Genomic DNA, 25,977 nt, shown 5'->3' on the forward strand with positions numbered 1-25,977 from the left:
TCACCTTTTCTAGCATCATTATATGTCATAACAGTAGCTCAACTCATAGAACTTTGCATGATCAAGTAACAAACTATTCACATGTTAAAGTATAGATCATAAACTTTCTTGAAAACTAACAAACCGTGTTATTAGTCATCAAACAATTACAATTCATCTTATTTTCAGGAAGAGTCTATGTCAGAGCTTTGATTCCGCAAACTTCACATACTCAACTATCATTTAGTCTTCCATGATTGCTACCACTCAAAGCATATTTTTAGAACAAATAGTATTCATCGAACACAGAGAAAGATAGGGGCTTAATGTTTCGCATCCCAACCTTTTACATCAAGGGTAATGTCAACAATAATAATTCATGCTCAAATATATTTGAATGGCCATATATGCTTAGATCTTTCCATCACATGATGCTTGCCAACTAAAGAGTAGGTTGGAATGAGAAGGAATACTACTGACTCTTGCATAAAAGTAAAAGATAGGCCCTTCGCAGAGGGAAGTAGGGATTTGCAGAGGTGCCAGAGCTCGACGTCAAAATAGAGATGAAAATAATTTTGAGATGTATGCTTTCATTGACAACATAACGACCAAGAGTTCCCAATATCTTCCATACTAGATACATTATAGGCGGTTCCCACGCAGAAAGGTAAAAATTTTACTCCCCCTCCACCAACATTCACACTCCACGGCTTGTCCGGAACAACGGGTGCCATCCAACTATCAACATTCCTGGGGGAGTTTTGTTTAAATTATTTGCGAATTTGTTTTTGATCTTTTGATCATAGGACTGGGCATCCCAGTTACCAGCCATTTTCTCGTGAATGATGAGCGGAGTCACTCATTGTGAGAATAACTCACCTAGCATGGAAGATACTGACAGCCCCTAGTCGCTACATGAGCGATTCGGGCATACAAAACAGATTATTATTTGAAGGTTTAGAGTTTGGCACATGCAAATTTACTGTGTAGAGGTCTATACGGTCGGTTGTGATGGACACTTTGAACTCTTCGGGCCTCTTTGATTCGTAGGATTTTGTAAACATAGGAATAGGAATTATAGTGGCCTACCCACTTGAATCCTATAAGATTAGCAAGGAAATGTGGGGAGTTGTGTCGCCTTTGAGAGTTACACAGATATTAAGAGTACCGCACCTTCAGTGGAAGAGAGCTGGTATCTGAAGCCTTTCTAGCCATACCGGCAATACTAGCACATATATTCTAGCAAGTTCCACTTTGCTGATTTTACTCCTGATGCTTACGTTTTTCCTGTTACATCTACACTATGATCTGTGTAGTTGCTTTGTATCGCACTAGCAGTAGTCCACTCTTGAAGCTAAACAACACACCAATCATAAGTCCAAAGCTTACTTCTTCAAATACGAATTGTGATATGATACTGACATTAGCTAACAGACACACATTTAATTGGTTAGCTAATGCTCCCAATTGTGTTTCCAAATGCATGTGTCCACATATAGAGAGACATCATGGAATTGCATTTCTTTGGGTGCTCTGATTCATCATGGGTGAGCAACCAACACTGTATAGAAAGAAGGGGAATCTCAATAATATGCTTCCTCTTCTGTTCTTTAACATGTTCCTCTTCTGTTCTTCTTTAGTAAGCACAGTATGTTCCTTGTCAGGAAGGGGAGCAGGGACATCTGCAGTCGACACCTCTATTGGGCCGGTTCTGCTAAATGATTTTGCACTTTGATTTGGTCTGCCATAATACCCTGGAAATAGTGGGAGCCTTGCGGTCTTTGGTAGACTAAACTGATAGTAACAGCTGTGCACTTTCAGATAAATAGAGCTGGCCTGTAGGTGATCGATAGGTTGCATATTAGTAGTGGCAAAACCCTATGTTTTCCAGCCAGTTGTGCTTTCCCGATTTATTTATGGTGGTTATGGTGTACCCCTATTATCTACACTATGATCTTCCTACTAGCTCTGCGCTCTCGTTATCAGGGTTTGGCAATAAACTTTCTATACGGTATATTATGAACCTATCATCTGCCAACTATCCTTACATCTGGGGCCCCCCAACAGGGAGCCTATTTTTTTATGTAGTTGTGCTAGATTATATTAATCTACTCACCATATTACAGCACACATGGGCTCTCTCATCAGAATATAGTGATAGCACACAAGGGTTTACAGGGAGCCTCTATTGTACTACAATATCCTCTGCATTACAAACATAATCTCACTACTATTTATGTTTTCATGATTTACAGATATTGTACGTAATCACAATGAATATAAGAATGCGCACATCAGAAGAATATTGCGGAACAGTTCAATGGGTAACAAACTTGGCATCAAGGGATTGAGGTCCATTGTGGATGCAATGAAACCCACATGCTCCCGACCTATAGATTCGTATTCAGAATATGATCCTAATGACTAATCTGAGCTCAAGGAGTCAAAGGTAGATGGCATATCCTGTTCACCCAATAAGGTGCCTGCTCTAATTTGGCAAGGTTTTATTGGTTGCACATATCTTGCATAAGGTGTTTTCCATTTCTTTTGCTTCGTTGCACTACCATCTGCTTAGTTTACTCATGATATATGTGAAGATGTCATGCCCATCCATTATCAACACCTATTCCATTTGTCGGCATACCATGTTTTTCCATTCAAATGATGTTCTTGTGTTTTAGACATCCAAAAGGAAGAGGGTGATTGCATAACCTGAAGGAGTACAAGCAAAGTCCTTGAAAAAGGTGGTGCTACCGGAGAAATCACATAGCACCCGACGTATATTGGCGATAGAACCAGCGCTGCAAAACCTAGGATATCGCGACTATGCTGGTCGCTGCTTTACTCTTGTGAGTACCTATTGTCCTATCGCTATCCTTACATTCATACCTGGTGGATTATGTGACATCATTGTGCATTATAGCTCGAAATTATCAGATCTATATTAATACTTAAATTAACGTAGAATAAACCCAATGCCTATGAAGAAATTTAGTTCTGCATTGTTCTTGTAAGTATCTGTTGTCCTTCATCATTGTACTTATATTTGTCAGCTAGTTCTTCATGTACACTTTTCAGCTTATTTTCCCTTGTCCTCCATTTTTCTACACATCAGATCTACATTTACTCTTGCCAAAATATTGAATAAAACCAGTGTTACTGAAGAAGTGTAGCTCCGCATTGCTCTTGTCAGTGCCTTCTGCCTGTATGTTGTATTTACATTTGTACTCTACATCTTAAGTTAAATAATCGCCATTTGTTCCTATATTTTCACATCTATATTTACTCTTAACAAAATGTAGAATAAAGGCAATACTCTTGAAGAAGAGTGTGCAGTAAACTTCTTGAATCCCCCCCATCAATATGGACAAGGCCTTTATAGAGCCTGTCTTCACAACTAATGTAAGTTTGTCCTCCTCGAGCCTTCAAACTTTGGTGTGTATATTTGGATAGCTATGAGTGCAAATGCTGTTTATTTTTGTCGTCTGCATCAAATTGCTTGTTCAAAGTTTATAAAGTAGAAGTACATAAACATAAGTTTGTCCTTCTCAATTTCAGTCTTTAGTTGTACAATCTAGTTCCTTATTCGTACCATGTAAATTAAACTAAAGATAGGAAGTTATCTTCTTTAGCACTATGTGTATGCTTGTGTTCTTGATCTGTAATCCAGTGGTGTGGTGAGACTACCAACAACAGCACAATGTCATATCCCGCTATGTCTCAACTATGTACAATGCCATATTATATTAATGTTATTTAAATCGTGTCTCTTTATTTACCAATCTAAAATGGTATAAATTGACAGTACACTCACCATTCATGCTTATACGTTGTTTAGAACTACATCTATGCTTGTGTTCTTGATATGTAATCTAGTGGTCTCGTGAAGCTGGCCGCTCCTGCACAATGCCATTTCCTGTCGTCTTAACTATGAACAATGCCTATTATGTTAATGCTACTTTAAACCGTGTCTCTTTATTTCTGACAAAGAAATGAGATGAATTGACAGCGCTGATGCTTATACGTGCAAAACCTGTTATCTACCTACTTGTTTCTCTTTCAGGGTGACAACACTACTGCTAGGAAGAACTACCCCAATGATAGTGAGACGAACCCATTGTTTGTCCCTCTAACACATATTCCAGAGGAGAAGGCAACACATATTGAGGGTAGGGATACAACCACGAAGTCACATCTTGATGTAGTGTCAAACTTACTCGGTGACGCAAGCTCGATGAACTCGCCGCCTTAATCTGTTTGACTTCTTCAGTCTGAAATTCAAGCAGAAATACATGCTTCCGCTCAAATACGACTGGAACTCCAATCTCTATGCAAGATTAACCGTAAGTACATGACGTTTATTGAAGCTATGTAGCTTAAGTTGGTGGATATGAGCGTTAAAGAAGCGCAGTCTCATCAGGTTGCTAAGCTGCTTTCGCTGCAGCTTCTGGGCCGGGCTAACCTTTCTTGAACTGTGTTGAAGTGTTGTCGGTTCTGTCTATTATTTTGTCCGCCTGTTAACTTCCACTGGTGGCGACCTGCCCAGTTATGTAATCTGCTGTCTGGTTGCCCTTTATTATCACTGGCGGCGAACTTTGATGACGAGGGGATGTAATATGCAGTAATTTCTTTGTTGTATAGTCTAGGTTTATTCTTGGTCGGTATGTTATAATTTAGGCCGGAAGGTTCAGTGGATCAGTGTTGTCGGCCTTCAGGCTGGCCCGTTACTCATATGGGCCAAAACGTGGGCCTATAATCATCTTGGGCCATTAGCAGGTCTAAACCTTATAGTTGTTTCCCGCCTTTAACAGACCGAGTAAAGTTCTGGCCAGCTGGGCCAGAGAATACCATGGGCTTTTAACAGGCTAAAACCTAGATTGGGCTAGCATTGAGCCAAAAAATTCATGGGCCAATACAGGCCGAAACTGCCTAAGGCCCATGTCTGGCCCAAATAGGACGAGCAGTTAACCGGCCAAAATATATCTCGGGCCCGTTTGGCCCAATAAAATTATGGGCTTTAAGCAGGCCGGTATCTACGCAGGCCGTATGCCTAAAAGTGTCACGGGCCACTCAGATGGGCTGTAAGCAGGCCGGATTCAATGCCGGCTGTAATTAGGCCCAACTGTTACACGTGCCATTAACAGGCCGGTAGGCCAGTTGGGCTGAAATTTATCCACGAAGACTACGGACCGTTAAGAGGCCTAAAGTTACTTCGGACAAGAAATAGCCCAGTGTCTGCATGGGCCGTTAAATGGCCTAAAGTTAAACCGGGCCGACAACGTCCCCGATGCACCACGGGCCGCTAACAGGCCGAAACTATTATCGGGCTGAACTGGTAAACGGGGCATTTAACGGGCTGAAATACAAACCTGTCTTAGAATGGGCCCAAAAGAACAGTGGCCTGTTAACGGGCCTGATCTGATATGGGCCGTAATTTGGCCCGAAACACGGCAGGCTGTGAACGGGCCTAATCTGGTATGGGCCTCAATTTGGCCCAAAACATGGCAGGCTGTTAACGGGCCAGCCCACTAGTGTCTGAAATAACATGGCGGGCCTTTAGCTGGCCGGCCTTTTCACCGGAATGGGCCTCTGTTGGGCTGTACCACGTGTCGACGTATCATAGGCGCCTCCTGTCCAATGAGTGGATGACATCTGTCCCAACGATGACCAAACACGTGTTTCCTCCGGCCAATGAGTATTTTACACGTGGAAAATCCCCATTGGTCCGGGCTGTTAATGGGTTATCGGATCCAAAACCAGACCCGATAGCTTAACGGTGACCCGTTACGGTCGATGCCACGTGTCGGTCACCCTTGACAAAAGCACTTCTATGACGCGCGATTTATCGTCATGGAAGTGGACACTTCCGTGATGATAATTTTGGTAATGTCGTGGAACACTTCTACGACAGCACATGTATGACTATCTTGATTCTGTCATAAAATCGTCATGGATGTACATGCATGACAGAAAACGTGACCTACTGTGACAAACACGTATCATCATGGAAGTGTATTTTTTTTGTAGCGAGTCCTCCTCGCGAGTGGCATAGTGCTCCGCTGCGGCCGCCGCATTCCTCGGGAGTTCGGTGAAGACGCGTGCGGAGCGCCAGACTCGCGTCAGCAAGGCGAACCTGTTCCCTCCGAACACATTCTGTAGTAAGTATTTCTTACCATTAGCAATTTGCCCCGCTTGGCGGAGCTCCTCCCGGACACCTCGCACTTCTGTCCTCGCCTCCTGGAGCATTTTCTCCACCGTGGACAGCAAAGGACTGCTCCCCCTTCTCCCTCTCAAGGGCCTCCAGCTTCTCGGCAGCATCCTTGAGCTCCACATACACTTCGTCCACCCGAGCCTCGTGCTTTTGGATGGAAAGCTTGACGAACAAGCTCGGCCATCGCCTTTTTGGTGACCAATTTCTTGGCGGCCGCCTCAGTCTCAGCTTTCTTTAGGGCCTCCTTCAAGCCCTCAAGCTCAGCGGCAGCAGCTGCAAAATCCGCACATTGAATGATCAACACACATTCCGGTGTATACTTACTTGGTAACGAGCGATCACACACATTAACGAAAAGCTTACCTTGCGCCTGGTCAAGCCGTTTGTTGACAAGGTCAAGCTCCCCGTTGGAGCGCTCGAGCTTTTGGTTCATCTCCTTCAGCGTCGCCGCATTAGTAGCCGCAGCCAAGGAAGACGCCTGCGTCACAAAAAAGACGTCAATATTATTGGCCGACCTATAGAGTTTGATCCTCTGCAAAGCTTCTCCGAAGTCCTTGCAGAGTCCGGGCGGCTGCTATGTACAGGGCCTATCCAAACTAAAAACTACAACCGCTTTTACAGGATAAGAGCATTACTTGACTTACCTCAAAGCCCGTTAGCAGGCCTTGAAAAACATCGTTCAGTCCGGAATGAATGGACCAAACACCCTGTATAACTGCACCCATAAGAGTTGCTCGCCAACTCCGCCAGCACGTCCGGCCAGCCTGCCGCCGCCCGAATGGAGGTGTTCGACGCGGGCGTCGGGCCCTCGGCACCTTCCCCACCGAAAGGAGGAATCGGCCCCCTCGAGGGCCTCGGGGGCTCGGGATCCGGATGCTGTAGGGGTTCGGATGATCCGGATCCCCTCCCTGCGTTAGCCAGGAGGGATGCATCCCCTGGTCTTCAACAGTCAAGGCGTTGGCCTCGGCCATGGTAGCGTCGACCTCCTCCCCCGAGTTCGGAGGAGGGGGGGTCTTTCGCGACAGCACCTCCCCAACCTCTTCGGGGATTAAAGGAGGTGCAGAACATGAGCCGTTGTCCACCAGTTCGGCTGGCGGAGATCTCCCCTCTGAGGTTTCCTCGGCAGGGTGGCCACGCGGAGGGCTGCACCACCAAAAAAATCAATCTACGTTCTACCGGGGACTACTAAAGAATAAGGCGATTGAAAATGCTGGGATATGTACGTGGTCGTAGGGGGCTTGACCCTGAGTTCCTTCTCTGGAACCTTTTTGGATGCTTTAGACTGCTCGTCGAAGAGCTGTCAGGCAGGGCCAACTTAGGCCGACACTGCCTCTTCGGGGCCTGAGGAGGTTGAACCTCCTCGACGTCGCTAGACGCCGCCCTCTTCTTGGAATGCGAGGAGGCGCTCTCCACCTCATCCTCATCCTCGTCCCCCTCCTGTGTGGACGGGGCAGCAGTGTCTCCAAACCGGCTGTCCGGACGGGCTCTGCGACGGAGGCCCTCCCTGGCCTCCGGTACTCCGTCTTCTTGCCCTTCTTGTCGGGAGCCTTGTAAGGCACCACGACCAACAACTTCTCTAGCTGCTCGAATCGGGGCTCTTATGGCAGCGGCACCGGGCCACTGATCTTCTCAGCCTTGGCAAGCCAGCCCTGCAGAATCCACATAAAGAGGTTCGGATCAAATCGTAGGGTGCGGATATTCGAACTCATGATAAGACAAATGCCGCTCACCTTCTTCGGAGGGTTCGCAGCGTCGGGGCCGATGTCCTCCCCCTCGACTGGCCAATCCTTCTGCGGCTTGAATAGCAGACCCCACACTTTCTTGTGGGTCGTGTCGAAGAGATGTTTCACGGTGGCCGGATCTTCGGGGTCACACTCCCACATTAGCTTGGCACTCTCCTGACAGAGAGAAGTCGGCGCTAGAGCATGATCTGGATCACATTCACCAGCTTCGCATCGGTCCCCATTACACTGACGACGCGCTTCTGCAGCGCCTTCAAATCGTCAGCGGACCCCCAGTCCGGGCTCTTGGTGGTCCACGAGGCCAGCCTGGTAGGGGGTCCGGATCTGAATGCGGGAGCTGCCGCCCAGTCGACTCCCCTTGGCTCGGTGATGTAGAACCATTCCTTTTTCCACACCTTAATGGTGTCGATAAACTTGCCCTTCGGCCATGGGACCCGTGCCAGTTTGCTGATCATGGCCCTGCCGCAGTCCGCATGTTCGTCGCTAACCACCTTGGGCTTGATGTTGAACACCTTTAGCCATAGGCCGAAGTGTGGTCGGACTGGGAGGAGAGCCTCGCAGAAGATAATAAAGGACGAGATGTGTAGGAGGGAGTTGGGGGCTAGATCATGAAAATCTAGCCCGTAAAAGAACATCAACCCCCTCACAAAGTGGTGCAGAGGAAATCCAAGCCCCCTAAGGAAATGGGGGAGGAATACCACCCTTTCGCCAGGCTTGGGCGTGGGAATAATCTGGCCTGCCTCAAGGGCCCGATGGGCGATGTCGGCCGACAAATAGCCGGCCTGCTTCAGCTTCAGGATGTCGCTATCGGTGATGATGGAGGCCTCCCACTTCCCGTTGGCTCCGGATCCGGCCATGGCTGAAGGAGACGAGGTGGGATTTGTTGTGGAAGCAGAGAAAAGGGGTGGCTGGAGCTCTGAAGATCTGCGTAAGCGGAAGGTGGAAGAAGGCGTGGGATGCCGACTGTTGTAGCTCCCCCTTTATAGGCTGTTGATAAGCCAGGAGTTCCTGTTTCCACGCCATTGGCTCCTCCACTTCCCGATACGCTCGCAACGTTATGTGCGGGGCGGGGAATCGAGATCATTGATCATATCCCCTGAAAGGCGGAGCACGGTCTCCACCTTGATGATACGTGCTAAACGTGGCGTCGGCCTCGAGCCGCGCTTCGAGATATACTAACAGCTCGACGTTATGGCTGGAGGCGACTCTTCGTTGAAAGAGAAAAAGTTGTCAGATGAAGGCACTGTTTACACTTGAACGATTTTTGGCCTTCGTGGCTAAGTAAAATGGTTGTTTCAGATTTTGGATATCACTTGACGCCGAACATGAACAAAGCACACCGGAGAACTCGCCTTGCAAGCCGAATACTGTTGGGACATCGGATGCCGGACACAAGCCTCGACATTGAAGGCAAGTTCGGGGGCTACTGAGGGAGTTATGGATTAAGGGGTCCTCGGGGCGTCGGCCCATCGAATATGGGCCGGACTGGTGAAGCCGCATAACGACAGGAGATCTATGAAGTCGTGGTGTGCCCTCCAAGTCAAGGGTAGGTAGGATCTTTTTACTTCATGTTGTAATCTATCTCCGGTAGCCCTAACCCTATCGGTGTCTATATAAACTGAGGGTTGTAGTTTTCAGGGGTAGAGCTACATACGTCATCTCATCACCTTAGGGTTTAGCTCATGCTGATCTCGAGGTAGATCTACTCTCTAACCGTAAAATACATCCAATACAATCAAGCAGGACGTATGGTATTACCTCTTCGAGAGGGCCCGAACCCGGGTAAACACAGTGTTCATCGTCCCTTGTTCCCCATCGATCTCAGATCCACAGCTCGGGACCCCTACCCCGAGGTCTGCCGGTTTTGACACCGACAACCGGGATTTGAACTCTAGTGGACTGGGGATACCACTGTCCTTCTAACCATCCAACCACATGTACCTAAATTCCAGCAAAAGAAGGGAAAGCGCATTGCAGGAGATAATAAGGCCAGGACGCACACATACGTGGGGTCATCGCTAGGTTCGTGACTGCTACGACATTGACGCCTGATGCCCGATCGCCCGCCGCCTCTTCTACTGTTACACAAGCACCGCCTAGAGCGGTTCCTGATCCATCGACGTGGAGCTTCCAATCTAAGTCCCGATCGAGCAGCCGCATAGCCAACACGAGGGCCAACGAGACATAAATAATGGTTAGGTTACTCTTGTCTCTTGCTCTCAATTACTTAGTCGATGACTCATGTTTTTTGCGAATCAATGACCAATGTTTTGAGATTAGATTAACTTGTGCCTTTAGAACTACAAGATTTGATATTTATAAACTACTCCATCCACCCCGAAATAGCTGTCTTTGATTTAGTACAATTTAGTTATATCTGAATTGCTTTTCGAAACTGTTTATGGAAACTTCTAATTTAAGTTGAATTGTTCATAGCTTACGCCAATTTTCTTCGCTTGATTAGGATATAATTCATCAAACTAGACTATTGTCCCGCTAAAAAAAACCTAGGCTACTGTGTCTCTGCATGATCTTCTTATGAGTCTCAACACTAAAGCTAGTTATCTTATACAAGACTTTTCTATAAGGTCTGCAAGCAGGTTCAGGTGGAAGCAAGAAAGTAACACCATCTGGTTTTAGACCGGGTGTAACTCTTTCTCTTTTGCCCTTTATGCCAGCCTGTTCCCTAAGTAGGATAAGTTCATTGTGTTATTACAGGTACGTAGGTTTGAATCCTGCCTCTCCCACTTGTTGTAGACGTAAGAGAAGAGAAAGTAGGCGGAAGCCTAGGAGGGCCAACCGAGCGAAGCTCTTTTTTTTTTGCCGTGCCGTGAAGTGCAATTTTATAAAAAGTTTGATCTATTCTGTTGAAATAGAATACCCTAAAAAAGTTTTCTAAACGTGGGCCACCATTTGTATTCCGACGAAATGCTATCACCCAGAAAACAGAGATTGAAAGGATAGTAGAGGAGCTGTTTGCAAAATGCTGTAATCAGGCCCAGTACAAGCCCCAAAGCAGCTCTGGTGTTGAAGAAAGATGGAACCTGGAGAATGTGTTTCGACTATCGAAAACTAAATGCAGCAACTATGTTTTCCAAATACCCCATTCCTATCATAGAAGACCGGCCCGCGCCCACAAATCGTTGAATCCTGGCTCCGTCCCTGCTCAAATCCTAGAAACAGAAATATGAAAATAAATGTCGTTTTGCTCACACCATATGATTGTTTCTTTGAGTCTAGGCTAATATTTTTTTCCTACGAAATGTGGAGGACAAGAAAAACTCCTTTATAGAAATAGGATTTTTCCTAAAAACCAAATGGCTCTGAAGTAAATTTTCCTAAGAAAATCCTATTATATCGAATTCCTATAAAATTCCTCCAAGAGATCTTCACTGTTTGGGAATCATATTTATTGGTATATATTGCTGCGTTTTTTCGAACAAAAAAAAGCCTAGACTTATAATAATGCAAAAATCGTGTAGTTTGACTCCAAACTATACTAGTAGGCCGTTCCGTCCCCCGCCTCCCCCTGCGACGCACGCGGGCAAAGAAAGATGCCCGTCGAGCCTGGGGCGCGACGTTTCGACCCCTCCGAGCCCCACTCGTGCTCCCCCCCCGTGCGTCCCATCCCCCGGCGCCTGCTGTTCGCGCGCAATCGCAGACACCCGCGCCCGCGCTCCGAGCCCGTCTACTTTCCTCCCCCGCACGCCGAGGCGGGGCCAAAAATACTCACAAACACGCCGCGAAATAAACAAACCAATCAATTTATCTCCGGAACGGGCGGTGCGAGCAAAGGAAAGAAAATAAAGGGAACGAGTGCGTGGCCCCGAAAAGCAACAGGCTCGTCACGTGCCCCACCTCCTCCACGGGCTGCCCGCCCGCCCGGACCGCGGGCCCCTCGGCCCGTGGGCGCCCACGTGCAGAGCTCGTTTGACGTGGACCGCGCCGCGCCGGAGCAACACGCTTCGTGGGCTGCCCTCCGCCTGCCCCCCCACCCCACACCACACTTCGCTGCCTCGCCCCTGTGCGGTGTGCTGCAGTTACCGCTCTGCCCCTCCCCGCGCTGCCGTGTTGACCGCCCTCCCGCGGTGGCAGGGGCGTAAATAGGAGGAAATCGAGGGGCGGTGCGGGCCGCGTCGCGAGCCGGGGCTTTTCAAAGCTCACGCCACTGCTCCCCCACCCACCCTCTCTGTCTCTCTCTCTCTCCTCTTCCGTGTGATCTGCTCTCGCTCCTTCGCCCACTCGAGAGGGCGACCTCTTCTCCCTCCTTCCTTCCTTCGAGCTCGGCAGGGACCCTTCCTTCGAGCTCGGCAGCGGAGCCGAGCTGTGCGTGCCGCGGAGGGTTGACCGGGCATGGCGACGGGGGGAGGAGGAGGAGGAGGAGGAGGAGGGGCGGACTTCGGGGCGGCGGGGGGAGCGGGCGGCAGGATGCCGACGTGGAGGGAGAGGGAGAACAACAAGCGCAGGGAGCGGCGGCGGCGCGCGATCGCTGCCAAGATATTCTCCGGCCTGCGGGCGCACGGCGGGTACAAGCTGCCCAAGCACTGCGACAACAACGAGGTCCTCAAGGCCCTCTGCAACGAGGCCGGCTGGGTCGTCGAGCCCGACGGCACCACCTACCGCAAGGTTCGTATCGTACCACCACGCCTTCCCCGCTCTCTCCCCCGGCCGCAACGCTGGATCTCCACCAGTACAGCCGATTGATCGATCCCTTCGCCTCGCTCCCCCACGGGAGGTCAGCCAGCGGCGCCGTGGTTCAGCCGGCTAGCGAGCTACCCCGTCGAGCGCGCGCAGGCTTGCGGCGGAGCAGGCGGCGCGCGCAGTGGATCTCGGCGAGGGCCAGCTGGTGCCTGCGCGGTGTGAACCGTGTGGCGTCCAGTCGTACCTTTCCTATTTTAATTTTCTTCCATTTCCTTGGGGGTGGGTCGCACGTGGGTGGCGCGATGAGCAAAGGGTGGTGTGGTGGGAGACGCCAGTCTGGTCCGTGCACGGGTGTGCCGGACTGGAGTGCGGGGTGGGTGGGTGGGCGGGCGGTAGGCGCGTTCGTGGAATTTCGGGGCATCGGGGAGCTGCTGCCGCTGGGGAAAAGAAAAGCTAGATTCTCCTAGCGCGGCGACGAATTGAGCATCTTGTTGTATCGGTGCCGTGCTGCTCCCCTGCTGCAAATCCTATCGCGATGCTTGCATTTGGTGGATCAGGATTCCTGTTCGGCTCGTAAGATCTGTGGGCGAGAAACACGCTGAAGCAAGCTCTAATATGCTCCTGAATTATTGCCTGCTGCGTGTTCATGCCGAAGTTGCACCAATGCTTCAAACAATCCCACAGAGTCACATGCTGAAATTCACTGTTGGCATGATGATGTTTGACCATCTTCTGTTTGCCTGATCTTTGCTACACACAAGTCGAATCTTGGCAAATACAGTAGCTCTGAGGCTTGCAATGTAGTGCTAACTAGTAATCAGAGATTCTCCCCCTCTCTCTCTCTCTCTCGGTTCTTCAAAGCTTGGTGTGAAATAGGGCGCCGTGTATACCATGATAAAATATTGTTGAGTAGGTAGCAATTTTGCTGCAGAAACACCACATCTGATTTACTTTCAGCTAGTCGGAGAAGACATGGAGCACAAACTAATAAAGTGTTCGTTTATTTTTGTTCACAGGGATGCAGACCCGCAGAGCGCATGGATGGGATTGGGTGCTCAGTGTCACCAAGCCCATGCTCCTCCTATCAGCCGAGTCCGCGGGCATCATACAATGCAAGCCCTACTTCCTCTTCATTCCCCAGCGGCGCATCGTCGCCCTTCCTCCCGCATTCCAACAACATGGTAAATGGCGTCGATGCAACTCCCATCCTACCATGGCTCCAGACGTTCTCCAATTCGACGGCGTCGAATAAGCGGCCGCATCTTCCCCCGCTGCTGATTCACGGTGGCTCCATTAGCGCCCCGGTGACTCCTCCACTGAGCTCACCGACTGCTCGCACCCCTCGCATGAAGACGGACTGGGACGAGTCGGTGATCCAGCCACCATGGCATGGTTCAAACAGTCCCTGCGTGGTGAACTCCACCCCGCCGAGCCCCGGGCGTCAGATGGTTCCTGACCCGGCATGGCTGGCCGGTATCCAGATCTCGTCAACGAGCCCTTCATCGCCCACCTTCAGTCTCATGTCGTCAAACCCATTCAGCGTCTTCAAAGAAGCGATTCCGGGCGGTGGTTCGTCGAGGATGTGCACGCCAGGGCAGAGCGGCACCTGCTCGCCGGTGATCCCCGGCATGGCGCGGCACCCGGACGTTCACATGATGGACGTGGTTTCTGACGAGTTTGCGTTTGGAAGCAGCACCAACGGCGGCGCTCAGCAGGCCACCGCCGGATTGGTGAGGGCGTGGGAGGGCGAGAGGATCCACGAGGACTCCGGATCGGACGAGCTGGAGCTCACTCTCGGAAGCTCCAGGACGAGGAGCTGATGCTAACAACACCTAACTCGGGCGGGATTCTTTCTTGTTGTAGCTTATTTCTTCTTCTTCTTCTTCTTATTGGTGTTCCATTAGTTTCTGAAAGAGAGACCAAGCGTGTGGTTCCTTCAGATAGCTTTCACTTGATGTGGTGGTAAATTGTGTTATTTATTTGTGCGAATTACAAGAGCTAGAGAGGGCGGCCAAAACCAGCTGGCGACCTCGCTTTGGCCGTGATGTAAGCTCATTGTGCTGTTGTTGCGACAGATGTAAATTGATGTTAGAAATCATGAAGATTGTCGACCTCCACTGCTCATACGATGATGCTTGTTCCATGCCGTGGTAGCGCGCTGGTGGATGGAGTCGGCAGGGCGGTGGCCGCAAAGTCCTCGGTGCCGGGGGGTCAACACGGTTTCCTGGTCGAGGAGCGGACGGCGTCGCGGCCGTGTCTTGTCCGGAGCCGGCGGGCGTGATTGTGCCTTGACCTCGTGCCCGCGCCGCACTGCCGTCGCTTTCTCCCTTTACCTGAGCGTGCCGCGCCGAGTCAAAGAAAAACGCAGCTCAGCTGTGCCGCCCGCAAATGCTGCCCTCCAGAAGCCGGACAATGCGGAAGGATCTTCTTCACCTCACCACCGCAGAAAAATATCTACTTCCAAGTTCTCCGTAGTAGCGCGTGAGTACGCCACGCCTTGTCGTAGGCTGCAGAGTCGCCGCCGCCTGCTGCTGCGGGCACCGCTACTTGCGGGGCTATTATTTCAAGTGAACCGAGCTTTAGGACGTAGGAGTAGCATCGTTTGGAAGCAAATGTCCATCGGCTGTAAAGATTGGAGGAAGCGTTGAACCCTTTAATCTCGGGCCGTTGTATATTGAGAATCTATCGTGGGTTACAAGTTTGGGAGATCGCTAGGACTCTCCAGAATTACACGAGAGAGAGAGAGACAGAAGATAACACGAGAGGGAGAAGAGATAGAAGTTTGAATACAACATTATATCTCTACATATCTATCTAACATCCTCCCTCAATCTAAACCTATGAAACTCTGTCAAGATTTAGATTGTATATGAACTCGTTCATCCTCCTCGTAGAAAGTGGCTTAGTAAACCCATCAGCAAGTTGATCTCCTGTTGGAATAAACCTGATATCAAGTAGCTTCCGAGCCACTCGTTCTCTGACAAAATGAAAATCAATTTCTATATGTTTTGTTCGTGCATGGAAAAGAGGATTTGCTGAAAGGTAGGTTGCACCAATATTGTCACACCATAGCCTTGCAGCCTGTGGAACTTTTATCCCAAGTTCACATAACAAAGTCTGAATCCACATGACTTCAGCAGTTGCATTTGCCAGTGCTTTATACTCTGCTTCAGTACTGGATCTAGAGACAGTAGCCTGTTTTCTTGCACTCCACGATATAAGATTTGATACCAAGAATACAGCAAATCCACCTGTGGACCTTCTATCATCAACACATCCTGCCTAATCTGCATCAGAATATGCACTCACTAGCATAGATGGTGACTTAGTAATTTTAACTCCAAGTCCCATTGTATACTTGAGATACCTCACAATCCGCTTAACAGCTGTCCAATGAACTGTACTTGGAGCATGCAAATACTGACATACCTTGTTCACAGAATATGAAATATCTGGACGAGTTAAAGTCAAATACTTGCATCCTCTGGACCAAGTACCTCTCCTCCCTCAACTGAGAGTTTTTCTGAAGTTGAGAGTGGTGTACTTACAGGCTTACAATATTCCAGTCCAATCCTTTTTATAATATCAGCAGTATATTTTTCTTGTGTCAAAAGTATTCCATCTTTCACCTGTTTTACTTCAATACCAAGAAAATAGTGAAGATTGCCCAAATCCTTCAATGCAAACTCCATATTAAGATCATGAAGAAGACTTGTAGTAGCATCTGGATTGGAACTAGCAACAATAATGTCATCAACATAAACAAGAACAAATATTGTTATACTGCCTTTGTTATAGAAGAATAGTGAGGTATCTGCCTTTGATGGAGTAAACCCAAGTCGTTGTAACTGAGTACTTAATCTTGAGTACCAGGCTCTAGGTGCCTGTTTCAATCCATACAAGGCTTTATCTAGCTTGCAAACATAATGTGGTGTGTTTTTGTTTTCATACCCTGGTGGTTGCCGCATGAACACTTCTTCCTCAAGAACACCATGAAGAAACGCGTTCTGTACATCTAGCTGTCGTAAACTCCAACCTCTAGAAATAGCAATAGACAGTACAAGTCTGATGGTAGCTGATTTAATAACAGGACTGAATGTATCCTCATAATCAATCCCAAATCTCTGCTTAAAACCCTTTGCAACTAGTCTAGCCTTGTATCTGTCTATGCTTCCATCTGCCTTTCTTTTGATCTTGTAAACCCATTTGCAATCAATAACATTTTTACCTTTCCCTGGTGGAACTAAGTGCCAAGTTTTATTTTTCATGAGTGCTAGATATTTTCCGTCCATAGCTTCTTTCCACTCTTTATGTGCTAATGCATCACTAAGATTTTCTGGTTCACCAACACTAGTAAGAAAAGCATACTTGCGTTTGTCATACCTTATGGTGCCATCTTTGTATTCCTTTGGCTTGAATATCCCAGATTGAGACCTGGTGGTTCGCTGAGACACCTGAGGTACAGCAATTGTAGCAGCAGAATTATTATTTTCGGAACCACATGCCTCTGATGTAGCAGATCCTGAGACAGCAGGGTGAGCCACAGAAGATCCAGGCACATTACACAGAGGGGATCGACCGCCCTGGCGCTCCAGATCCGAGAAAACCAAATCGACAGAGGGAATCAGCATCGAATCGGGCGTCATCCTCGTACCGGGTGACCCAACAGGAGAACTCCGCATGGCATCCGCTGTGACTGCCCACTCGGGTGTGCGGCAGGCCGCCTCGTGCGCGGGCCCCGCCTCGGTTGGCCTGTCTCCTGTGGGCCTGGCCAGCCCATGCGTGGCGGCTGGAGACTCGCGGAGGCCGCCCGCATCTAGGCCCGCGCCTGGGCTAGCGGGGCCACCTGCTGTTGGCGCTGACGCTGCTGCAGGATCCTCCTCGGATCGCGCGTTCTGGAAGCTGTTGCGCTGCGCCAAATCGTCATAGGATCCAGCGTCGTTTTTGTCCTGATCTGCACACATAAAATCATGTCTAGGAACTGCATTGCTGCCATTAGATGCATTGTTTTCATCTGAATCTTTTCTGGTTGGATTAATCTCATGATCAGTTTCAATTAATTCACCCCCGTGATCAGGAGAAGTCAAAGGATCAGAAAGAAGGGAGATTTCTTGACGAAGGAGAGCACCTGCATTTGGATGAAGTTGAGCAAACGGAAAAAGAATCTCATCAAAAACAACATCACGAGAGATATAGACTCGTCCTGTGGAAACTTCAAGACACTTGTAGCCTTTGTGAAGATTGCTATAGCCAATGAAAACACACTGAGTTGACCGAAAATCAAGTTTGTGACGATTGTATGGCCGAAGATTGGGGTAACAAGCACACCCAAATATTTTGAGGGAGTTGTAATCAGGTTTTTTATGATACATGCGCTCTAAAGGAGTTGAATTTCCAATGACTCTACTAGGAAGCCTATTTATGAGATATGTGGCAGCAATAAAAGCCTCATCCCAATATTTGAGAGGCATAGAAGCATGAGCAAGTAGTGACAACCCTACTTCGACAATGTGACGGTGTTTGCGCTCGGCAGAACCGTTCTGTTGATGAGCATGAGGACAAGAGACATGATGTTCAATGCCTATACTGCGAAGAAGGAGTTGAGTTTTTCATACTCCCCGCCCCAATCACTTTGGACGGCAAGAATTTTTCTGTCAAAGTGACGTTCAACAAGCTTTTGAAATTCTTGAAAAACAGCAAAAACTTCAGATTTGTGTTTAAGAAGATATATCCAAGTAAACTTGCTATAATCATCGATGAAACTAACATAATACTTCTTTCTTCCAAAAGAATATCTTGCATGACCCCACACATCACTAAAAATAATCTCTAAAGGAGCATGAGAAACACTACTAGACTTCGGATAGGGAAGTTGGTGACTCTTGGCACATTGACAAGCTTCACAAACGGACTCATTATTTTCTCTACCTGACAATGGAAGATTGTCTTTATTAACTACTTGCTCAACTATAACAGAAGACGGATGTCCTAATCTTTGATGCCATCTTGCCAAGGAGGGCTTGACGACGGAATAAACTTGACGACGATGCTTGCGGCTAAGAAACCTTGATGTAATAGGGTAGAGACCACCGATGCATCTACCGTGATGAAGAAGTTCCCTCGTTGCCCGATCCTTGATGAAAAATTATTTTGGATGAGTTCCAAAAAAGACATTATTATCAGCTGATAAACGAGACATTGATGCAAGATTTTTGTTAGCTTGAGGAACATGAAGGACATCTTCAAGAACGAGATCACGTTTAGAAGTAGGGGGATTAATGAAAGCACGACCAATATGATGTATGTCCATACCTCCACCGGTTGCAGCAGTGTTCACTTGATCGTTGCCATAATATCTTTCACGAGTTGCAAGCTTCTCAAGTTCACCCGTGATGTGGTCGGTTGCACCAGAGTCAGCGTACCATACGGTTTCTCCTTCTCCGGCTTGTTCTCTCAATGCAGCAAGGACATGGCGCTCTTCAGGCACATAGTCCTCATCATACCTATGCCAGCACTCAAGTACTTCATGACCAGGCTTCTTGCAGAGCTGGCACCGGGGTCGAGGCCGTCCACCAGATCGGCCGCCATTGTTGTTGTTGAAGGAGCGTGCACCATTATTGATGTTGCTGTTTGAGCGTCCACGCCCATAGTTGTTGTTGCCGCCTCGGCCACGCCCTTGCTGGCCTTGGTGACCACGGCCCCGGCCACCATGGCCACGGCCACGGGTCAAGGCGTTCACCGAAGATTGGCGCAGATTCCCTTGCTGGAGCAGATTGATGCGGGCTTCAAAGCTAAGAAGCTGGTTGTAGAGCTCGGTGACGGTGACTGGCTCGACGCGGGCAGAGAGGGCCGAGACAACCGAGTTATACTCCATGTCCAGGCCCTTCAGGACGAAGGAGACGATCTCGCCATTGCCGAGTGGAGATCCGGTGCAGGCGATCTCATCCGTCAGGGCCTTTATCTTGGCGAGGTACTCTGGCATCCCCATGTTTCCCTTCTGGAGATTTGCAAGGGCGATGCGAGTATTGACGAGCTGCGACTGGGTTTGCGCAGCGAAGAAGGCGTGGATGGCGCTCCACACCTCAGCCGGCGTCTGGAGAGTTACGACCTGCGCAAGAACCTCACGTGACAGAGATCCCATAAGGTAACCTTGTACCTGCTGCTGCTGGGCGTACCAGATCGTCCTGGCATAGTTGAAGACCTGCTCTTCCTTCCCATCCTTCGTGATGGTGATGGTGGCAGGGGGCGCCATGTTTGTGGCGTCCAGGAAGTGCTCCATCTGTGCCCCCTTGATCTGGGGTAGCACGACGGCCTTCCAGAGAAGAAAGTTCGTCCTCGTCAGTTTCTCTGACGGAGGCGATCCGAGGGAGCTAGCGCCGGTGCTGGAGGTGGAAGAAGAAGCGTAGGAGGAACCGGCGAACTGGGTAGTCAGGGCGCTCATGGTGGATGTGGTAAGCGTGGAGATGGTAGCGGCGGCGGTGGATGCATCGGTTCCTGCCATGGCTGTGATCTACGGCGGCTAGGCTGTTTTCCTCTCGGGGCTGAAGGCTTTCTCGTAGGTTTGCTAGATGCGATGAGGATAGGCTCTGATGACCATGTAAAGATTGGAGGAAGCGTTGAACCCTTTGATCTCGGGCCGCTGTATATATTGAGAATCTGTTGTGGGTTACAAGTTTGGGAGATCACTAGGACTCTCCAGAATTACACGAGAGAGAGACAGAAGATAACACGAGAGGGAGAAGAGATAGAAGTTTGAATACAACATTATATCTCTACCTATCTATCTAACATCGGCGAGCTTTGATTAGCCTAGACTGACTCATGCTATCCAGCAAAAGCCATTTTCTGGCCTGATTTGAGCACAAGTCAAAGTGGATGTATGTAGTGTGTATGATGATTTTTTTGGCAATATATTTGAGTTGCATCTCAAGATTTTGTATCTCAAGAACATGAAACGCAAGAAGAGCACCTTCTTGACATGGAAGAGGAGCGTGTGCTGATGCATCTCCAAAGGGAGAAGTGCAAACTACACTACAAAAGAAGTCAAGTTGTTGTGTGAAGCATGGAAGAAAATTGGTCTTGATCTGATCAACCAATGCCAACTTACTAGGAGCGTATATATGAGTACTTGAGGGCATGCAACGCTAGTGGAATCTATCATTCACAAATTTTGCTCCGACATCGATGGCAAACTATATATCGTTAGAGGGTCAAAAGTGGTTGGCATGCTTGGCACAAGTTCACTGTATGGATTGTGGGCTAACTTCTTTTCTCACCTTTGGTATGTAGCTCAACATTGTAGTGAATTGTTTAAGGGCCAAGGAAAAAAAGGTTCAAAGAGAGGCAAGGGATTCAATTGGCACCATTTTGAGTGGAGATTGTAAATGAGAAGAACTAGAAGAAGCGCGAGTACAATGAAATTCCTAATAAGAACAGGTCCAACAGTTCGGTTGGAGATGCAACACATGTTGACATCGATGGTGCATCAAGTGTCGAGGATGGAAAAAGAAGTCCCACTCCCAACTTAGTTACTAATAAGAAGACGCTCGATGGAAGCAAGAGCGGCAAGGACAAGTTGAAGAAATGAGGAGGCAATGCCGTAAAGGAATCAATGGCCAACATCATGGCAATAAGGAAGGGGCGGCCATGGAAAGGAAGAACTTGAAGGCCAAATAAATGGAGGAGAGGAGGGAGACCGAAGAGAGGATAAAGACGACCGAGGAGAGGAGGGAGGCGATCAAGGAAAGGAGAGCAACATTCGAGGAGAAGAGGTTGAGCAGAGGAAGGTAGCCTACGAAGAAAGAATCAAGAGCATGCAAAATGAGCAAGAGCTCATGTTTATGGACCTAAGTACCCTCGATGAGAAGGCCAAGACATACTTGGAGCTTTGCTGTGATCAAGTGTTGATGATGAGGTCTATGAGAGGCTTCATGGGAGGGTGTAGAGGCATGGGTGGCATGGGAGGAGGCATGAGTGACATGGGTGGCATAGGTGGCAATGTAAACAAACAATGGCGCCAATGGAGATAATGCATGCACTAGTGATGGCAATGGAGGTAATGACATCTTACGGCTCTATGCATTCATGTGCTATACACTTTTGTTTGTGTTTGTGTTTGTGATGCTCAATGTTTTTTTATTTTAGCCTTATATTCAAACTTGAATTTCAAATATTATGGATACAAACTTGAATTTGAAATGTTGTTGATTATGTGTGTTGTGATGTTGCAAATTTTAATTACCATGTCATAGTCTGTTTGAATATGTATGCAATTATGGAATAGAGAAGAAGAAGACTAAATTTTGGGGCACCAGTTGTAGGGCTGCTAGAAAAGCATAAAACATTCCGAAAACCTAAAACCTTCTCTCTCTCTCTCTCTCTCTCTCTCTCTCTCTCTCTCTCTCTCTCTCTCTCTCTACAGCTAAAACCAATTTTAGGGCACCAAATTATTGGGTTGCTATTGGAACTTCGAGAGAGGAGAAACTTCATGCAAAACCCGAAATCAAATTTTCGTGAGATTCATGTCATCTATTTGGAGCGGTGAGGTTAGGATTACTCGCCGTACGTGAACGACAGTGAAAACTACTATCGCTTGGTCCTTAGGGACATGTGCACGAAGAAGACTTTGATCCAAAGGGCCCTCATAAACTTGAGTTCTACCAAAAATCATGTTGATAGTCTACAAAGTTCATTCAGTTCAGAGAGGCCCTGAATAGTCAACACTTTAGAAAAGAGAAACTGTAGGGTGCTCCACGGGATAAGGAACCATCCATTCCGCGGTGATATGACGACTAGGGGTCTTATGGGGTGTGAGGTAATAATGTGACATCTAAAGTACTCCTTCAGTTTCTAAATATAAGACTTTTTAGATATTTCCATACAGATTACATACGGTTGTATATAGACATATTTTAGAGTGTAGATTCACTCACTTTGCTTTGTATGCAGTCCATATTAGAATCTTTAAAAAGCCTTATATTTAGGAACGGAGGGAGTAAGTTGTAAAAGTATAAGATATGAAACATAATGTATTGTAAACATGCGGCGTTTTGCCCACACATATTGAAGTCGTTTATAAGTTTTATGTACAGAAAATTAGTTTCTAAATTGCTAACTCACATTTCAGTTTCTACCACACAACCAAAATTTGGTGTTTAAAGTTACACTTTCTCTCTATTTCCTTAGAGCTAAAAAAAGAGCTGCCTATTATTCCCTTTTTTATGAGACCAGTTATCCCATTTTATTGACACGTGATGCACGTGGATCACACGTGCATGACTGCTAGTCAACAAATTGTAATCGGTTGTATATTTGGTCTCCAAAATAAATACCACGTAAAACAATGATCAGGGTTTTAACAGTTGATCCATCTTCGTCAGACAATAGTTCGTCTCCAGTTCATGAGCAAACCAACAGGTGCAAACTTTTTTCCTTTCAAAATTTTAGGATAGTACAATCATGAAGATCATAAAACTTTGTGTGGATGCATATAAGAAATTGAAAAAGCTATTCCGTATTTTTTTTACTGAAGATGAATTCAGTTAGGCGTGAAAAGTTGTGCCAAGACTAGACAGACACTAATTTTGTCATGGTTAGCCCTGGGTGGTTGAGTTGGTTACGTTTTTGCACACGCCTACTTCAGTGGTTGCATTAAGCCACATCCAGTCAAGTAGAGTAGGTAATCAGTCCAAGAAGAATATATGATACGATTCCTTAGGAGATATACATACTCTTGAACGACATCGATGCTATCAAGTACAGAGCCAGAGCAGGAGGGAGAAGTAGGGCGCTACCGAGCTCAACGGATAGGACAGTGCACCACTAACCTGACGACACCGGAGCCATGGAAGAAGGGCGGGACGGGAAGGAGGCCAAGTCTGAGAGTTCAGAGGACCGGGGCACGGATCTGCGTCGTGTGGGGGCTCGTCGTCATGGTCATGGTCTACTCCGTCGGCCACGTCTCCGGGGCGCACTTCAACCCCGCCGTCACCATCGCCTTCGCCGCCTGCCGACGCTTCCCGTGGAAGCAGGTAGTTTCAACACAGGGATCTTCATTGGGATGAAATGTGATGCGATCAGAAGCACTGTAGATTATCCGAAAAATGTCTGGATGTGTTGCAGGTGCCGTCCTATGTGCTGGCTCAGGTGCTGGGGTCCACGCTGGCGAGCCTGACGCTGCGGCTGACGTTCGGCGGCGCGCACGGGCACTTGTCCGGGATGACGCCGTCCGGTTCGAGCACGCAGGGGGTGGCGCTCGAGTTCATCATCTCCTTCTACCTCATGTTCGTCGTCTCGGGCGTGGCCACGGACGACAGAGCAGTAAAGACCACCGCTTCACGCCACCCAGCACTTGGAGATCGGAAACGACGAACTTCTGCTGATATGTGATAGCTCTTGCAGGTTGGTGACTTGGCTGGTCTCGCAGTTGGTGCCACCGTCGTGCTCAACGTGCTCTTTGCCGGGTACAAGCCGATCTTAAGCATAGACGTGGTCTTGATCTTACCTCAAACTCCTGACATGACATGTCGACGTTGCATTCTTCTTCGTGGATGTGCAGGCCGATCACGGGGGCGTCGATGAACCCTGCGAGGAGCCTAGGGCCGGCGATCGTCGCCTGCCGGTACGGCGGCGTGTGGGTGTACGTCGTCGGCCCGGTGTGCGGGACGGTGGCGGGAGCCTGGACCTACAACCTCATCTGGCTCCCGTACAAGCCCATCGCCAGGAGCGGGTCGACTGCGTCGTTCCTCAGACCGCTGTAAGGGATTAAAATTAGGAGATGGAAATTTTGCTTTAATTTGACCCCAGTGGCAATCATATTGTGATGTTACATGGTGAAAAATGTACATCCGCATGGGTCTTTCTACCGATAATCCCGGTTCCAATAAATGCTCCTTTGTTTCCAATTTGCCCATGAAATTAGTATCTGGCATCAAAATATAAATCAATCTGGACAAGTTTTTCCATGCCTTGTTATCACAACTAAGAGCATCTCCAGCCGTTGGCCCCCAGGGAGCGCCTAAAATCGCCGCCTGGGGGCGAGCTGGCGCAAAAAAGGGCCTGGGGGCGAGTTGGTCCCCAGTTGCGGGCCCCAGGGCCGCCCCCAGATGCGTATAATTTATTTAAAAAAACGTTCTGTGAAGTTCGGTTAAACACGGCTAAATTTCGGCAAACTTTGACATATATTGACATGTTCGGCGGTACATAGCAAATATAACTAATAAAAGAAATCAATGAACGCCGAGTAGTCGCCGTCGTCGCCGCCATCCTCGCCGCCGTCGTCGTCGGCGGCCTTCTCCTCCTTCTTGACGCGGCCGTCCCTGGTGGACCCCTGACCGGCGTCGCCAACGCGGACCGGGGGCGGCGGCGCATCGTCGTCGTCGCTGTCCTCGATGACGACGACTCCTCCTTCGTCGCGGCCCCGGCGGCGCTGCTCGAACCGCCACAGGACGGCGCACTGGCGCTCCCTCGCCATCTTCAGGGAATCCTTGCGCGCCCATTCCAGAGCCGCGTCGTCTCGTGCTCCACGTCGTCGTGCTTCGTCTTCACGGCGGGGAGACCCGGCTCCGTCTTCACCGGCGCGAGCCCCGGGTCCGTTTTTGGCTTGACGAAGCGCGGAGGAGCCGACGAGGAGGCGCGCCGGCCGCCCTCGTTGATGACGATGCCGGCGCTGCGAGTGCGTCGGCCGAGCGGCGTCTCCGCCGCGGGCTCGGTCTTGACGCCGAGCAGCGCCGGAGAGCCGGAGGAGTGGGAAGAAGAGCGCGAGGAGGAAGAAGAGGAGGAGCCGAACCTCCTGGGCATCCATTGCCTGTCACGTCGGCGGTGGGCCGGGGCGGCCGCCCTCGCCGAGGGTATGCCAACGGCGGGTTGTTGCCGCCTTCGAGGTGCGTCAGCACGCCCTCGAGCGTGCGGCCGGGGACGCCCCACCACATGTGGCGCCCCTCGCTGTTCTTCAGGCCGCCCACCACTGGCGCCCCGTTGGTGGACGCTAGCCTGCTGCTGACGGCGCTCGAAGTACGCCGCCCACGCCGCGTGGTTGTCGGCGGCGTACTGGGGGAGGGCGAGCTGGTCGTCGGTGAGGGAGGCGCGCACCATCTCTACCTCGGTGGCGAAGTAGGAGGGGCGCGCCACGGCGTCGGGCAACGGGGGAATGGGCACTCCGCCGTTGCTGAGCCTCCACCCCGTCGGCCCGGCGCATGTCCGGCGGCGCCGGATGTTGGCCTCGAACAGGAGCCACGACTCATGTTCGCGGAGCGAGCGGCGGCCGAAGCCGTTGGGCGCCGCCTCGTCTCCGGGGAACCGTTCGGCCATCGGGAGAGGGAGAGGGAGGGCTCGGCGGCGGCGCACGGGAGATGGAGAGGGAGGGCTCGGCGGCGGCGCACAGGAGAGGTGGAGCTCGACGGCTAG

The 25,977-nt window shown here is 49.2% G+C and overlaps 2 protein-coding genes and 1 pseudogene across 2 annotated transcripts; 2 read left to right on the forward strand and 1 right to left on the reverse strand.

The window, feature by feature from the left end:
• The first annotated feature begins 12,060 nt into the window (after positions 1-12,060).
• On the forward strand, positions 12,061-14,697 carry LOC109774156 (protein BZR1 homolog 2). The gene is made up of 2 exons (XM_020332873.4): positions 12,061-12,558; positions 13,590-14,697. The coding sequence occupies exons 1-2, from the start codon at positions 12,286-12,288 to the stop codon at positions 14,391-14,393; spliced, it is 1,077 nt and encodes a 358-aa protein (XP_020188462.1). The 5' UTR covers positions 12,061-12,285; the 3' UTR covers positions 14,394-14,697.
• Positions 14,698-15,411: 714 nt separating this feature from the next.
• LOC141042748 (uncharacterized) lies at positions 15,412-20,074 on the reverse strand (annotated as a pseudogene).
• Positions 20,075-23,159: 3,085 nt separating this feature from the next.
• On the forward strand, positions 23,160-24,476 carry LOC109774165 (aquaporin NIP1-2). Its single transcript, XM_020332883.4, has 4 exons — positions 23,160-23,603; positions 23,695-23,892; positions 23,974-24,035; positions 24,131-24,476. The coding sequence occupies exons 1-4, from the start codon at positions 23,319-23,321 to the stop codon at positions 24,330-24,332; spliced, it is 747 nt and encodes a 248-aa protein (XP_020188472.2). The 5' UTR covers positions 23,160-23,318; the 3' UTR covers positions 24,333-24,476.
• Positions 24,477-25,977: the final 1,501 nt, after the last annotated feature.

Source organism: Aegilops tauschii, chromosome 3, assembly GCF_002575655.3.
Source record: "Aegilops tauschii subsp. strangulata cultivar AL8/78 chromosome 3, Aet v6.0, whole genome shotgun sequence".
Taxonomy (NCBI): domain Eukaryota; kingdom Viridiplantae; phylum Streptophyta; class Magnoliopsida; order Poales; family Poaceae; genus Aegilops; species Aegilops tauschii.